The sequence below is a fragment of the Hyperoodon ampullatus genome (genome assembly GCF_949752795.1).
Source record: "Hyperoodon ampullatus genome assembly, chromosome: 5".
Classification (NCBI taxonomy): Eukaryota; Metazoa; Chordata; class Mammalia; order Artiodactyla; family Ziphiidae; genus Hyperoodon; species Hyperoodon ampullatus.
In genome coordinates this window covers 96,691,495-96,707,683 of record NC_136918.1, presented here as the reverse complement: position 1 = coordinate 96,707,683, position 16,189 = coordinate 96,691,495, and the positions used below count along the sequence as shown (strand labels likewise).

Sequence of the window (16,189 nt, the reverse complement as noted above, 5' to 3'; positions counted from 1 at the left end):
GACATTTATTGACTGTGTGATTTTAATATATGGAGTTTACTTCAAGTTGAACTGTGACCTTATTTTTGCATGGTAAAAATAGATCAGTTTTCTCCTCTGTGGAAACTGAAAGTGAAGATGACCTTGTGAATTTGAATTGTACCTAAGTAATAATGTCTTCTGAGCAGATAAAGAAACAGAGTAAATCTAAAACTGGGTTATGGTAATTATGAATTATTTTTAAAGTTGAAGAAAAAATTTAAAATAAATATAATTGATTTTAGGGACAGGAGTAAAGGCAACTAAACAAAATAAAATCAAAAGATTACCTTTTAGAAGAATAAATTTGATGTCATGATTAAACCACAGCTGAGTCATATCACTTGCAAATGACTTTGTAGTATAATACTTGTAAAAAAGAAGTAAGCATTCTTCTGGACAATATTGATGCAAATACAAGATGAAAGAGCTGTATAGTTAATGAAATGTGGATAACTTGGAGAAGTTGGAAAAGGGAGCCAGAAATATAATGAAATAAAAATACTACCTATCAGAAATGGTTAGAGGAGCTATTATCATTTATCACAGAAATATAGAAAATAAGTACAGCATATAATACCTCATTTATCAGGCTCTATTTGAGAATGAAATATTCCACATGAATGCAACTTTTTCAAAAGTGAAGCATCCAAATTATTATTGTTTTAATTTTAAAAATTCAATATCTGTTGTTTTCTTCCCAACCTTCTTAAATAGAGTAGCTCTGTGTTTTGCCTTTGCTTGATGATGTTGAGATTTCATAATGAACATTAAAAACATTTCCCCTTTGCTGCAAAATAGCATTATCTTCAGAGTTACTGAATCTGGGGGAAACAATTTGCCTCCATGCTAAATGATTTGACAGCTTAGATTTTGAGAAGTTTTTTCTTTATTCTACATTTTTTTCTGTTTTTCTTTACTATCAAATTAAAGCTGTCACTTCTCAATTTCTAATTTGCTGCTTTCATCTACTGTAGATTGGGAAGTGATATAAATAAACTCTCCAGAATTGGTCTAAACTAAAGGTAAAAGGTAGAAATGAAGTCCTAAGACACCCTTCTATAAGTCCTTACCATGTAATCTAGTACAGGAATTCCAGGCCATGCATTTTGGCAACTCAGAGACCATACTGGTCTCTTTTTAGGTTTTTTATTAAATTTTGCTAATTTCAAATTGCCAGATAAGTGACTTTGGGTAAATAAGACATTATTTAAAGTGTAAAGACTTACATCTCCAATGGCAAAGGGCTTAAACTGAAGCAGATATAATTTAAATAAACTGAATATTAGCCACTAATATAATTTAAATAACTGGCATATGAATTTAAGTAAACTGAATATTGATAGTTGAATATTAGACAAACTAAATACTAACCTCTGACTAGTAACCATTGCATATAATTTAAATACACTGAACATTAATCATCATAAATGGTAAACTATGGACACAAAAAGATTTATGCATGAATTTGTTACTTGGATATGATTTACGAACAGTTCTGCCCAAAACTAGAGGATTAACTAGGTCCTTTTTGGAGTTGATTCTGTAAATTGATGTTTTCTTTTATAGGACATTATTGTCTTAAGTAAATGTGCTGTTAGGGTGGATTAATTGCTTATTTTTTTCATCATTAGGATTCAACCTACAGTCAGCAGTTAATTATCCCGAGTATAGGATTACCTTTGAAAACCAAAGTATTTGCAGCTGTACAAGCCACTAATCTGGACGGCAGGTATTTTCAAACCCTTATCTTTTGTTGGTTAAAACATCTTGACTGCCTAAAGCCTCATGAATCATAAAGTTAGCTCATTCACTTAAAAAAAAATATTGCCATTGCCATTCCATTTAGAAATGCTAAACAATGGCTCTTAAAGAAGTAGTTAGGGGGGACTTCCCTGGTGGCGCAGTGGTTGGGCATCTGCCTGCCAGTGCAGGGGACACAGGTTCGAGCCCTAGTCTGGGAAGATCCCATGTGCCATGCAGCAACTAAGCCCGTGTGCCACAACTACAGAGCCTGTGCTCTAGAGCCCGTGAGCCACAACTACTGAAGCCCACATGCCTAGAGCCCGTGCTCTGCAACCAGAGAAGCCACCACAGTGAGAAGCCCACGTACAGCAAGGAAGAGTAGCCCCCACTTGCCGCAACTAGAGAAAGCCCGTGCACAGCAATGAAGACCCAACGCAGCTAAAATAAATAAATTAATTAATTAAAAGAAAAGAAATGTAGTTAGGGGCATAGGCCTGAGGCCACTCCCCTAGGGATTTTAATGTCTCCTGCCCTAACCAGGTACAGACATTTCACTCTCACCATCCATGGCTACGCATTTTTGCCAAACATAGCAAGGCTTATGCCATTGCCTCTGACCAGACTCTCTCTCCACCACCACCCTCTTGCCTCACACACACCCTTCCATTTTATTTCTGCCAGCTCAAATCCTACCCAGTGTTCCTGGCCCTGATCTAGTGCCATCTCTGTCTGATACCTATCCTTATCACTCCAAACAAGAGAGCAGTCAGAATGGGGTGAGATTAATCAAGGGAAAAGACACGTATTTAAAGGAAAAGAAGAATAACAGTGGAACCACTGTTCTCCCAGTTTCCAAAATGGGAAACTTGGCCCTATATTAAGGTGACATAACCTCACCTTAAATGTCCAAAAAACTTCTCAGGAATTCACCCCATCTTATTCTTCAGTTTTCCTTCCCAAGTACCTCGCCTATTATGTCTATTATTCTTCCACCCATGCAGCCACCCTCTGGTCCAGCTGTCAGCATCTCAAACCACCTCCTGCACTCTCTAGCACATTCACCCCAAAACATCCCTGCCAGACTGGGGATTGTGACCTTTCTTCATCCTTCTGCTCCTCCCTCAAAAATGTCAGTGCCTAAGACTCCTGTCCAGATTTTCCAGTGTCTCCATGCTGCTCGCATCTCAGCCCTCCCACCTAACGCTCCGCCTGAACCCCAGGACCTTCCTAGTCCCTTCTGGTCTTTCACACCTTTGTTCGCATTACTCTTCCCACCTGAATGCCCACCCACCCACAATCGCCACACCTTCTGAAGCCATAGACCTCAGATTCTCCAAGAGAGGGATGATTTCAAATATTCTGCCTCCTGTCAAACTGTATATCAAATCATGTACTCCAATTTTTGGTTTAGAAGGTAGTGCCTATATTTTTTGGTTTGCCTATATGTAAAAATACATATATTTTCCATATTTGCCTAAATTAAAAAAAAAAGAAATGCTAATAAGTAGAAATAACATATTACAAGGGTGCTTCCCTGGTGGAGCAGTGGTTAAGAATCTGCCTGCCAGGGCAGGGGTCGTGGGTTCGGGCCTTGGTCCAGGAAGATCCCACATACCATGAAGCAAATGGGCCAGTGCTCCACAACTACTGATCCTGCACTGTGGAGCCCGCGTGCCACAACTACTGAAGCCCGTGTGCCACAACTACTGAAGCCCGTGCACCTAGATCCGGTGCTCCTCAGCAAGAGAAGCCACCGCAATGAGAAGCCCGTGCACCACAATGAAGAGGAGCCCCTGATCCCCGGAACTAAAGAAAGCCCGTGTGCAGCAACGAAGACCCAACGCAGCCAAAAATAAATAAATAAATACATAAATTTATCTAAAAAAACCCAAATTACAAGGATTAAAGGGTGACAACCACTTTATATCATTAATTGGAAAATAGCAATTCTTCCCATAAAGAAGGAGGGGTAGTGACTGGAAGAGGGCATGGGGAGAGCTTTTGGGACACCAGAATGTTCTATGTTTTTCATCTGAAAGATGATTAATCAGATGCAGTCATTTTGTGAACACTTATGATTCATGTATTTTCTATGTGTGTTACTATTCAATAAAAGTTTATTAAAAAACAAAAGAACTCTCCCCATAAGAATCTGGGCCAAAATTATATAAAACGATCTCCAGAAACATCTCTGCAAAATAACAAAATCAATCAAGTTTCATTTGACACTTAGAAAACCCAGAATGATCAAAATTGAAAAGAAATTCAAAAGTAAAGATCCGTTTCTGCCCTAATAAAAAAAATTGTAGCATGTAAATAGTTTATTTTGGGTTTCTCATATATTATTATTTAAACATTGCATCCTGAAGAGATTAGTACACTCTAGAAATCTGGTTCTACTTTAACTTCTCCCTTTTTGTTTTCTTGGCATTTTTATTCTTGGTTGTATGTGATTCTTGATGTGTGACAGCAGTTTGTTGCAGACTTTTAAATACTTTGAGTTTAGGAGAAAATTTTAATAAACAAGAAGTCTCTGCAAATAATATAAAACTAGGTTCCCTGGGATAAGATGTTTGTCAATATCTACTTCCCTTGGATTAGTAACTAATATCCAAAAGGAGATTCTGACTCTAGATTATTCTTACCTCTTCCTGCAGATGGAATGTCTTAATGGATTATTGCTACACGACCCCATCAGGGAACCCAAATGATGATATTCGATATGATCTCTTCCTTAGGTAAGTGTCTAAGTCTTGTATTGATAGCAATAACCCTACTATAGATAATTAAAATAGAAAAGCTAAGTCAGATAAACAAATTATAGGGTACTTTTATAGCTTTTAAATGTAAAGTTTTACATTTTGAACTTTTAGTCCTTATATAGTTGGAACTATAAGAGTGGAGAACAATTTTCAACATGAAATGCTGATAAGGCTGTTGTTGAATGACAGTTACAAGAAAGTTTGCCCCATCAAAGATGTTTTATTAATGTTTAGGTCATGTGGGAATATTTCACTGTCTTAGGAAAAGCATGGCTAGGGTACTATTGACAATATGAGAAAGGCAGTGAGAGGGTACTATTTTTCAAAAACTAGACTGTCTCATGGTATGTCAAAAGGAGAATAAAATTAAAGTAATGGGCTAGATAATTTAGACCCCAAAATGCTTTTCTTCATTTATCAGTATTTAATATGGAAGTGTAATACAGCCTACCACTCCTTTTTTATCAGAGCCAATAACTTCAACTTTATTCCCCAATAGACAGTGATAGAGTGAATGTAATCTACATTTGGGGAAAGGGGACATTGATCATAAAAACATTCAATCATCTCAGTTCCTTTTCAGCATTTTTATCTGACAGGAGAACAGACTTGAGAGTCAAGCAATGGCTTCTAATCATGCTTATAAAATGCAGTTGGCTCTGATCACTGCCACTTATTGACACATGATGGGAGTAATATGATGGGAAACCAAAAAAATAAGTTTTACTGGCTAATCAATGTTAAGATGATACTCAGAAGGTATGATCAAACTGACACTCATATTCTATTGCTGGAAGTGTTAATTTGGTTAACATTTTTGGGAAAAAATATCAGTATGTATCAAAAAACCTTAAAAGATTTCATATCCTTTGATTCTACTTTTGTGAACTGGGAAGCATATTCTAAAATATTTATGACTTTCTTGTCTATCAGTGCTATTTAAAATAGTAAAACATGAGAATCGATTGCATGTTCAGCAGTAAGGAAATGGGTAGGTGAATTATGGAGAACCAGTAAGTTGAGAGCTCACACAGACATAATAATCATATAAAATTACTTATAAAATAGAAAAAAGTAGTTGGTTCTATTTTATCTCTTCCCCTTCTGTCTTCTTGATATTTCTATCTTTAGAAATATGTGGTTCTTTAAAATTTAAATGTATTACAATATGAAATGAAAGAATTAGCATACACGATTGCACAGTTGACCTCATTTATATAATACATGATAGAAAAGACTATAAGTAAATACATCAAAAGGTTCACCTTTGTTATTTATGCACAGTGAGATTGTGGATCATTTTGTTTTGACATTTTTCTTATATTCCAAAATTTCTATAATGATTACGTATTGATAATCTAGAATAAGATCATCAGACTTTTGGTATGACTATGGCTTCAGCTTAATTCTTTCAGTTTTCTTCTTGGAAACTATAGAGACTGAAATGGATAACTAAAAAAAGTCCCCTAAGTGCCATTTTCAGTGAGCTAAGGAGGAAAAGAAAACCTAGAAATTCCAAAATATGTGTTAGTCTTGATAAAAGCAGTTAAGATCAAGACAAAACAGAGCAGGAAAAGGCTGGCAGGAAGCAGAGTGGGAAGAAGTGGCAGGAGAAGCAGGGAAGAAAATTGATTGCTGAGGGGTCCCAGTGCCATAGATCCCAGAAACAGTCAGGAGAAATGCATACCTACAAGAACAGAGAATCACAAGCTAACTGAATCGAGAAAAAAGGGATAAACAAAAAAATCCATAAAATGCCGAAGAAAGGGGGAAATCAACATCGAAAGGAGGAGGGTATGGCTCTACCAGATATTACAGTTAATAGAAGCTCTGAAGTTATTAAAGGGGTATGATATTATGTGAGGCTAGACACATAGACAAAAATTTAGAATAGTAAGTTGAAAACTAGATCCAAAACATGGGAATTTACTATATGACAGAGTTTGGTAACATGCAAATCAGTGGGATTGACAGAGATTTTTAAAAATAGTGCTGGATAGTAGATAATCTTAAGGAAAAAAATAGCATAGGATCTATACTTCACTCATTATACCATGATAAACTTTAAATAGATTAATTTAAATGTAAAAACCATGGCTTTAAAAGTGATGGAAGAAAGCATGCAAAATATCTTTAGAAATTTGGAGTAAGGAAAATCCTGTTTAGCCCACATACTAGAAGCTATAAAATAAAATATTTAAAATTAAATTATGTAAAAATAAAATTTCTGTGCACAAACACACACACATACAGACACCCATGCACACACACACACACACACACACACACACACACACTGGGCGGAATGTCCAAAGCCAAACAACAAAGTTAAAACAACTTATGTAACAAACAAGGAACCACTCTTCCTAAAAACCAAGAATTTATAGGAATCTTAAGGAAAAGGTCAACAGTACAATAAAAATTTGAGCAAAGAACATAAACAATTTTCAGATAAAGAAACACAAATGGCTCTAATATATATGAAAAATGCACACATCCATTCACACTAAGAAAAAGGTGAATTGATATTATATAGTGATAGTTTATTGTTCCTACCAAATAGGGAATAATCCAGAATTTCATACATATACTTTGTTGATGTAGCTCTGAGGGAAATAAGTATTTTTTATACATTACTGGGGCAGTACAAAATGCAACAATATTTATAGAGGGCGGTGTGGCAAAATCTGCTGAATGATCCTACAGATATATAGATAACCCAGCACATGTTCAAAATGATGTATTAAGACTATTCATTATTACTTTGTAAAAATGCAAAATATTCAGATTAATGCAAGAGTACATAAATAGGACACAGGTTAAATAAACTCTGACGTGTGCATGATGAAATAGTGTACAACTGTGGAAAAAGATGAAGGAGGCTCTCTAAATATTGATATGGAAAGATCTCTAAGATACATTGTTAAGTTAAAAAAAAAGGCAAGGTACAAAATAATATAGAGAGTGTGCTATCATTTGTTTAAGAAGAGGGGAACATTGAGAATATATTGCTTCTGCTTCTATTTGCATATGCCCTGTGAGGCTGCAGTAACATGTGAGGTCACCACGGGCAGGTTTGTGTGTGGACATGGGAGAGCATGGACAAGGGCAGAGATGTGGGGAGAGACTTTTTACTAGATATATTTTATACTGTTTGGATTTTTGAACCATATGAAAGTATAATTCCTCTAAAATTTGATAATAATATTATAATCAGAAACTGGTCTGCTTAAATATTGTGATCTAGGTCACATATCTGTTGAGTTAGTTTATTCTCCTATTAAGTATCGATAACATGGCATAATTTTGTTAGCTCTTAATGTAATAGGGTACTCTTAATACTGCAGAAATTAATTTACAAGTCACGGTAGGTTGGTACTTTCCAATAATATCGTTTTCACATTCTCTAACGTGTAGCTGTGACAAAGATCCTCAAACCACCGTCATTGAAAACGGCAGGAGCCAGCAGGGCCGCTTTTCCTTTGAAGTGTTCCGATTTGTGAAACACAAGAATCAGAAAATGTCCACTGTCTTCCTGCACTGTGTTACCAAGCTCTGCAGAGCTGATGACTGCCCCTTCCTTATGCCAGTATGTTTTTAGCAACTTTATTCTGAACTGTTGAATTGATCTAAGCTGAAAGTTATCAAGTGTTAGGAACTAATTTCTACATAGAAAGTGGATATGCATCAGCTCAAATTGATTGAAGTACAATTTTTTCATTCATCCAGGAAAGATCTATTGAATGCTGCTTTGTGCCAAGCATTATGCTGGTAATACAGAGATGCATGAATGAGTTCTGAATTCAATTAGCTTATCCTTTAGGATCATGAGATAATCATGGAATAAAATATGACAAAATGTTATGGTGCAAAGGCAGACATATATATGGGCTGTAGTAAAAGGCATTATTCATCATTGTGAGAGAGATGAAACAGGAGAGGCTGGGAGGCTCTGTGGAAGAGATATGACTTTGAAGACAAATGAACCCCAAAGAGGCAAAATCAAGAGTGTAAGAGACACTCCATGCCAAAGGATGGTCAAAGTCACAGACACATGAAACAGAGTAAACAGGGAACTTCCAGTCCTTCAGTAGGGCTATGGAGCAGAGTAGAATATCTAGACAGTAGCCCCCCTAGTGTTACAGCAATATTAACCTGAGAAAAATGCAGTCATGTTTTTTGATTTGAGATAGCTTTAATGTGTTTATATGTGTGCTCTAATTCATGCATTTCTTCACAATCATTAATTGCTTTAGTCCTAAGTAGCTATATCAGTTGGGGTTAAATGGAGATTCCACATTTCCTTGGCTCTATGGTGACCAACATTTCAGGGAAAGATTTATTAAAGCCTTGAGAGAAATAAAAGTAGAAAAGTTTGATAAACACAGCTCTTTTTCAGGGGAACCATTGAGCTATGTAAATTAATGAAGCAATGCACAATTACAATGGGAGGAAATAAGAAATGCGGCCCAAGCCAGGATAAGAAATACTGTAGCAGTTATATGCAAAGTAATTAAATAAATGCACAGAAGTAAATGAATAAAAGTAAACATGTGGTATCTCTTCTAAAAGAATCTGCTTTCCAAATGGCCATAAAGAAACAATTTTGTGCTGGTGTGGAATTTCATTTGTTTTCTTAACTCCTTAGATTTGCGACCACAGAGAAAGGCGAGATGCGGGGAGGAGGACCACCTGGAGCCCCCAGAGCACTTCTGGAAATGCTGTCCTTTCTGCAGGGCCCATTATTACTCGGAGTGGTAAGAGCGCTCCTCCTTTTGTGTGTAGTAATAGACGGTTCCAAAATGGCTTGTTCCTTGGCTTCTAAGGAGAACTCAAAGTGATTCTTAAAGAGCACTAATTAACTGTGAGACAAGATAAACTGCTAGACAACTTTAATTTCATGGTAGTTTCCTGTTTATTCAACTTACTAATGGAAATATTGTCTTTACCACATTTCCCTTCACACACACACACACACACATACACACACACACACACACACAAGTATATGGTGCTGGACATGTTTCATTTGCCCATCCGGATCCACTCTGCCCTTCCCAGCCCCTCTCTGACCTTGAACACTGGTCTCTGTGAACTGCATCCCCTGGCTGCCTTGCCAAGTAGTTTCTGGTTGGACTTGGCCAATAGGTGGCGCTGTCAGAAGTTGGGTGTGAAGTCCACACAGCTCCCACCAGACAACTCTCTCCATTCAACTACTCTCAGAGTTCTGGAAACTCTTCCTTTAACCCATAGCCCAGGTAACTTGACTTTTTCTTGTGAATTCCCTCCATCTTTGTAAATAGTCCTATTAAATCTCCTTAAATTGCTAGTTTGAATACCATTTGCTTCCTCCCAGGATCCTGAATTGTAGTAGTATGTAAATACACCCACCAGTGCACTCATTTGTGCTCATGACTCTAATGGACACAATTGCTTATACAATACATTTTCATGTATACAAATATTTGTACACGCATGTCCATACACATACATATACACATACACACACAGTCTCCAAAGGGATACTGCTTTACAAGCGTGAACCTGGAGATATCCAGAATCAGTTGGATAAAACAGACATACATTGTAAACAACACACACTGAAGTCTGAAAAACTGGCTCTAGTTCCAGCTTTTGTCCTAATAAACTGTGGAACTTGGGATTTTCCTCCACTTCTCTGGGCAAACATTTCTTTCTTATTTTTAAAATAAAGGGTTTGAAAAAGTAGCCTTTCAGATTCTTTCTAACTCTATGGTTCTAAATTTGTCTAAAAAGGGAAAGCAGAATTCTGATTTGGACTATATGCTAATAATTTTTCTCTATTTTATAATAGCCATAGGCTATTATTATGTTTCAATTAGATTATCTTTACCTTTCCTCCCACTCCTCCTGTCCCACAATGAAAAGAAAGTTTTGTCTGAAAGAGGTGATTAAGCAAAAGTCATTTGGGCCTGAAAAATCCAGACAATTGCTTTAATTATTCACTCCTTTGTGTTTGTGTACACGTATTAGTATTTTTTTAAAAGCCTAAGAGGCCCTTTAAATAATACAGAAATTTATTAAATATAAAATTTCAAACTTAGTCTGTACTTCTTGAGGGTTTGGTATGTTTTGAATGATTTGAAAATGACTGGTTTGTGGTTTGTCAGAGGCCCAATCCTTATCTCTATCTAGCTGTCGGAAATAGCTCATAGAACTACACTGCATGGAAACTCAGCTCTTGCTGCCAATAATTAGGAATGCTTTTGGGTAGGCACAATAAAAAATATTCTTATTTCTATGGAGCATATCTGGAGTCAGTTTGCCATAAGGAAAGAACCTTGAAAGTGGCATTTCTCTGTCCATGTTGAGTAGATGACTTTTCCTCCTTTTTAACTTCTTTGCTTCCTTCTTACCTGGACAAAATCAAATTTAAATATTACAAATTTTAAATAATTTACTAGTGTAATATAATTTTAAAACAGACCAAAATTATTAAGATCTCCAAATCCCAGTAAAGATTACCAAGGAGCAGTTTCTAATCCTACTGTAGCTCACCAGCTATCCAGGGTTTTTTTTTTTTTTTTTTGCGGTACACGGACCACTCACTGCTGTGGCCCCTCCCGTCGCGGAGCACAGGCTCCGGACGCGCAGGCCCAGCGGCCATGGCTCACCGGTCCCAGCCGCTCCGCGGCATGTGGGATCCTCCCAGACCGGGGCACGAACCCACGTCCCCTACATCGGCAGGCGGACACTCAACCACTGCGCCACCAGGGAAGCCCAGCTATCCAGGTTTATAGGTTTCTTCCACATCACGTCTAGTCATCTGAAATATATATGTTAAAACCTCAAAGAGCTAATGCCTTTGATAACAATACCTCTGAGGTCATGCCTGGATTTCTTCCTTTCCAATTTTGACTTGTTTCCACCTCAAAGATGACATTTATTTCCCAATGCACTAAGGTTCTCTCCTAGTCACCTTGGTCTCTCTACCGGTAAAGCCCCCAAAGGATAATGGTTAACCTTCCTTCATTTCTCTCTCACTCTCTGTGGATTTTTTTTTTTTTTTTTGTAACTTTGATAAATAGCAGTAGGATGGTCCTTATTTTTGGATATCATGGTGGCCTCACTGCCTAGAGGACCATGTATAATAATGATTTCATTATAATACTATAATATCCTTAAAATTTTTTAATTTTAAATTCCATACAAATACAACTCAGAAATCAAGCTATAGTCATTCACAGGCAAATTCTATGTAAATTTAATGTCCAGCTTAATGACCAGGGCTACCTTCTTCTCTTAGTTTTACTTTATTTTTTACCTTAATTCAGCTAGAATTTATCTCTGCAGATCCTATGGCTGATTTTCATAGACAAGTCCAATTTCAGGCTTGATTTGCTCTCTTCAGAGCTCTCTGATACTTGGAATTTTTGCTCTGTTTACTCACTGAACCACGCCTTCCCCTAGACATCTGGCTTGGATCAAGTTTAATAAGTTGTTAAACCTCAGAACTTCTGTTTTGTTTTGTTTTACTTTAATGAAGTCAAATCCGTTGTGGTTATTTTTACCCAACATTGTTAATCCTTTTCTTAGTTGACTTAGGAAAATATTCATATCCTCAGAATTCAAAATCCTCAAAATTCATGAAATGTTCTTATTTTAAGCTCTGAAATGCTAAAACTATTTGGTAGGGAAATGCTTGTCATGGGGTACAATCCTGGAAATTTAAAGGTATAATCACTGGAAAATAGTGGTACCTAATTTTTTTTTTTTTTTTTTTTACAAAAATTCATATGGAGAAGTTCAAGCCAAACTCTTGTCCAACTAGTGTCATTGAGTTTCATTGAATAATTCATTCTAGTATATTTATTTAGCCCCTACAGGGACAGCCACTCTGCTAGGAACTGGGAATAAAATAGAGAACAGGCCACAGTCTTTGCCCTTGGGGAATCTTAGAATTCAAATGTAGAGATAGACTATTAAGGAACATGACCCAGTGGAGAGTAAAAAGTTTTGAGGTTCTCAACCTGAAATATGTGGTTCATTTTACCACATAGGTAAATTGAAGACTTAAAAATATAGTTTGTGCTTAGAAAGGAAAAATATTCATTCTGCATATATCTTTGCACTTATGTTCACCTTTTCCATTTATTTCAGCTACTTATCTGAGAGAAAAGCAGAGAATGACAATTTATCTTCCACTTCTGGCTTTTAAACAGCTGTGGTATTGCTGCTCTCACTTTCCTCCTATGGGTCCTCAGCTAGCTATATGTTTTTTGAAGAGCTCACCAAGTTTAGAATTCCAATCTGTTTGAATTCCATAAGGTTTCTTTTAGTGTACATGTGTATAAGACCAAGTAGGTGTGAGAGAAAAACAGAAGTGTGTAGTGACAAAAAGCTCCTGAAAAATCTCTACCTGCCTTTTCTAGACAGTTCTTTGATTTTCTTTTAATTGCAATGATCCTAACTGCAGGATACCAGAAACAGAAGATAACAGATAAATTTATTCTAAGCTTATTCAGTATCGAGTACAATTCCAAACAATATTCAAATATTACACACTCTGATTTCAGCCGTCTACCAAAGGTAGGATGCTTTCAGTTTTTCAGAGTCCTGGAGCCTGCAGCTGATGTGGCTCATTTAGCATCTTTGTCCCCACACAGAGCTTTTGTCCACAGCCAAGTTCTTGTAGATGACAGCTGGATGTTGTTCTTACAAAAGCGCTTTTTTTTTTTTTTTTTTTTTTTTGCGCTACGCGGGCCTCTCACTGTTGTGGCCTCTCCCGTTGCGGAGCACAGGCTCCGGACGCGCAGGCTCAGCGGCCGTGGCTCACGGGCCCAGCCACTCCGCGGCATGTGGGATCTTCCCGGACCGAGGCACGAACCCGTGTCCCCTGCATCGGCAGGCGGACTCTCAACCACTGCGCCACCAGGGAAGCCCACAAAAGCGCCTTGGTAATGTAAGAGAGGAGTGGATATTCTGACTTCTTTTGTTAACCTGAAATTGCAGAAAATAGTGGGGGCATACAATCATAGAACTTTTGCTTAATTTGGGATACATAGGAGGAAACTTTCTATTCTTTAATAGAAACCATTTTTTTAAGATCAAATAAATGTAATTCCTAAGCAAAGAATAACTTTTAAAAAGGAATTTTATAGCATTATATATTCTCTTCCATGTTCCAGTGAGGCAGCTTGTTTTGGGAAAGGGGCACACAGATCCTTTGGTTGAATTAATCACAGTTTATACATCCCGTCTATTTCCATGAGAAGCTATTGTCCTTGTAGGATGATATTGGTTAGAGCTTAGGATTTTCCTAAGGATGTCTTATAATAAAAATTTGTATTTTGTTTCCTTTTTGTCCTATAGCAATGCACTGCACCATTCTAAAGAATCCTATGAATGAGTGCTCTCTTTATTTTGGACATTATACTTCAGGATCAAACAGCAGAACCATTATTTCTGCCAAGACCCATATGTCTGAAAAGAAATGGCATCAGATGTTTTATAAATATCTCACCAGGTTCTCCCATCCATTATTTCAAATACTAATCCTGGAGTTTTATAGTTTGAGATATTTATCTCTTTTGCTAAAAATATTTCTACACTTACTAGTTTATATTATTTTAGAAAAGGGAGTGAAACTGAGCTTTTATTTAAGCCTATGTTTACTTTATCATGGAGGCTGTGACAGATGGAAGTTTCTTCATCTGTAAAATGGGAGTAGCAATAATATCTAAACCATATGGCAATTGGTTTAGAATTAAATGTGATAACATATGAGATAGCACTTTGTAAACTGTATGAAATTACACACATATTAATTGTAATAGTATTTATACTCCAGAATCAAACAGCCAACTGCACACATTTTATGGTTCAAATAACAAACACTCACAGGCACATATACACCCAGGTATTTAAACACAAATATCCACTCATTGTGTATGCTCAAGGGTTAATTGCTATATGATTACAAAATGGGTAACAAAAACTGGGAAACCAAGTGAATGTGTTCATTGCATCTATTATGTCTGTCAGGGAAAAGTGAAAAATCAATGGCTTCAGTCTTTTACTTAACAGATGCAAATAAAACTGCAACTCAAGTTCAGGAGTGATTTTTCTTTTCATTTAGTTATTAAGAAAGAATTTATTTTCTTGGAACTTGATGTTTTTTGCAGATTATAATGGGCAAATTGGCATCACTTTAAATAGAGTGGCACTAAATAATGAATGTTTCTCTATAACAGAATAATAAATGGCAGGTTATAGGGCTCTAAAAAATGTAATAGCTGTTAACAATTACTGCCCCCACTAACCTGACTGGAGAGATAATGATGAAGCAAAGTCAGCAGGAAAGAATACAGCACAGTATGTTTTGTGACTTTATTTATATGCCCAGGGCAGTGGCAGGGTGTGGGCTTGGAGGAATAGATAGATGATGAAATCTTGGACACATGGAACAGGAAATGAGAAAGCAGAAGGTTTAGCGGGACTTTCGTTATTGCCTTTCCCAGGGAGCTTGTGGATGAAGGTGAGGGGACATATAGGTAAAAAGTAATTATAGAATTATAACAGATATAGATAAATATTTGGAGACACAATATTGCTTTTCTTTTTCTTTTCTTCCCCCCAGATGAGACTCCAACCAACAATTCACAGCTTGGTAAGATAATTAACATATATTGAAAATTAAAGTACAATTTTTTTAAATGTTAAGTATTTTTTGGTGATTAGTTACAAAACTGTAATCAGCGAAAAATAATGAGCTCTGGTTTAACAAGCTTGTTATATTTTAAATAACAGTTCACTGAGGATTTCTGAACTCATATGCAACCTGTTGGTCAATTTTTAGAGCATTTTATAGATGACTTTTTTTGGCTGCCCGGGGGATACCAGGCCTCTAAACCATACAATCCTTTGGGTATTGAATTGAATTATAGTCAAATAAATTGTAGCATAATTGTCTCATCCTGTTATTCTATAAGATACTGATGACAGATGCTTTGCAGGTTTAAATTGGGATAAGGTGAGTTAAATCTGATACTGGACCTTTCCACTGTGTGTGTTTATTACTTGCAGGTTCTCCAAACGAACCTCATTTCCAGCTGAACGCCATCACCAGTGCACTGATATCAGGAATGGTCATTCTGGGAGTCATGAGCTTTTCCCTCCTCCTGTGCTCACTGGCCCTTCTACACAGGAAGGCACCCACCAGTTTGGTATTGAACGGCATACGAAACCCAGTCTTCGACTGACTGTCACAGGCCCCTGCTCTCGGGAGAAGGCTTCACTGGCTCTACAGTGTGTGACTGCAGTCAGTGTTCTATCTGAATTGAATGCCAGCCAGCATTTGATATTTGTAGGTTTGATAGATTTCAGTGTAGCTTGTTAGCATGACAATAGTGAGAGAATTTTGATAATATTGCTCTTGTCACTTACGTTTGTGGTCAGCCCTGTTTGTATGGCACCCATGGGTCTACTGAAAATAAGCAAACAACATTCAGGACTTAGATCTTACAGGATGCGTCATTATTTCAGTTCATTTCAATTTTCTTTTGATTATTGGTTTTATAGATAAAAGGTGACCATAGGAAAAAAAATAAATTTGTTGCAATTTTATCCCTTAAGCATTAAAATCCATTGTGATGGCACTTAGATTTGCATATGTGGTCCTGAAA

The 16,189-nt window shown here is 36.8% G+C and overlaps 1 protein-coding gene across 1 annotated transcript in view; it reads left to right on the top strand.

Moving 5' to 3' along the window:
* ZPLD1 (zona pellucida like domain containing 1) overlaps positions 1 to 15,766 on the top strand; it is a gene marked incomplete at its 3' end in the record, with an annotated part of 84,083 nt that extends 68,317 nt beyond the window's left edge. The window contains exons 6-11 of the mRNA XM_079705618.1: positions 1,653 to 1,750; positions 4,422 to 4,502; positions 7,944 to 8,115; positions 9,175 to 9,283; positions 15,145 to 15,174; positions 15,591 to 15,766. Of these exons, the coding sequence (XP_079561744.1) occupies positions 1,653 to 1,750; positions 4,422 to 4,502; positions 7,944 to 8,115; positions 9,175 to 9,283; positions 15,145 to 15,174; positions 15,591 to 15,766 (666 nt within the window). The remainder of the gene's footprint in view (positions 1 to 1,652; positions 1,751 to 4,421; positions 4,503 to 7,943; positions 8,116 to 9,174; positions 9,284 to 15,144; positions 15,175 to 15,590) is intronic.
* Between the last annotated feature and the right edge of the window lie 423 nt (positions 15,767 to 16,189).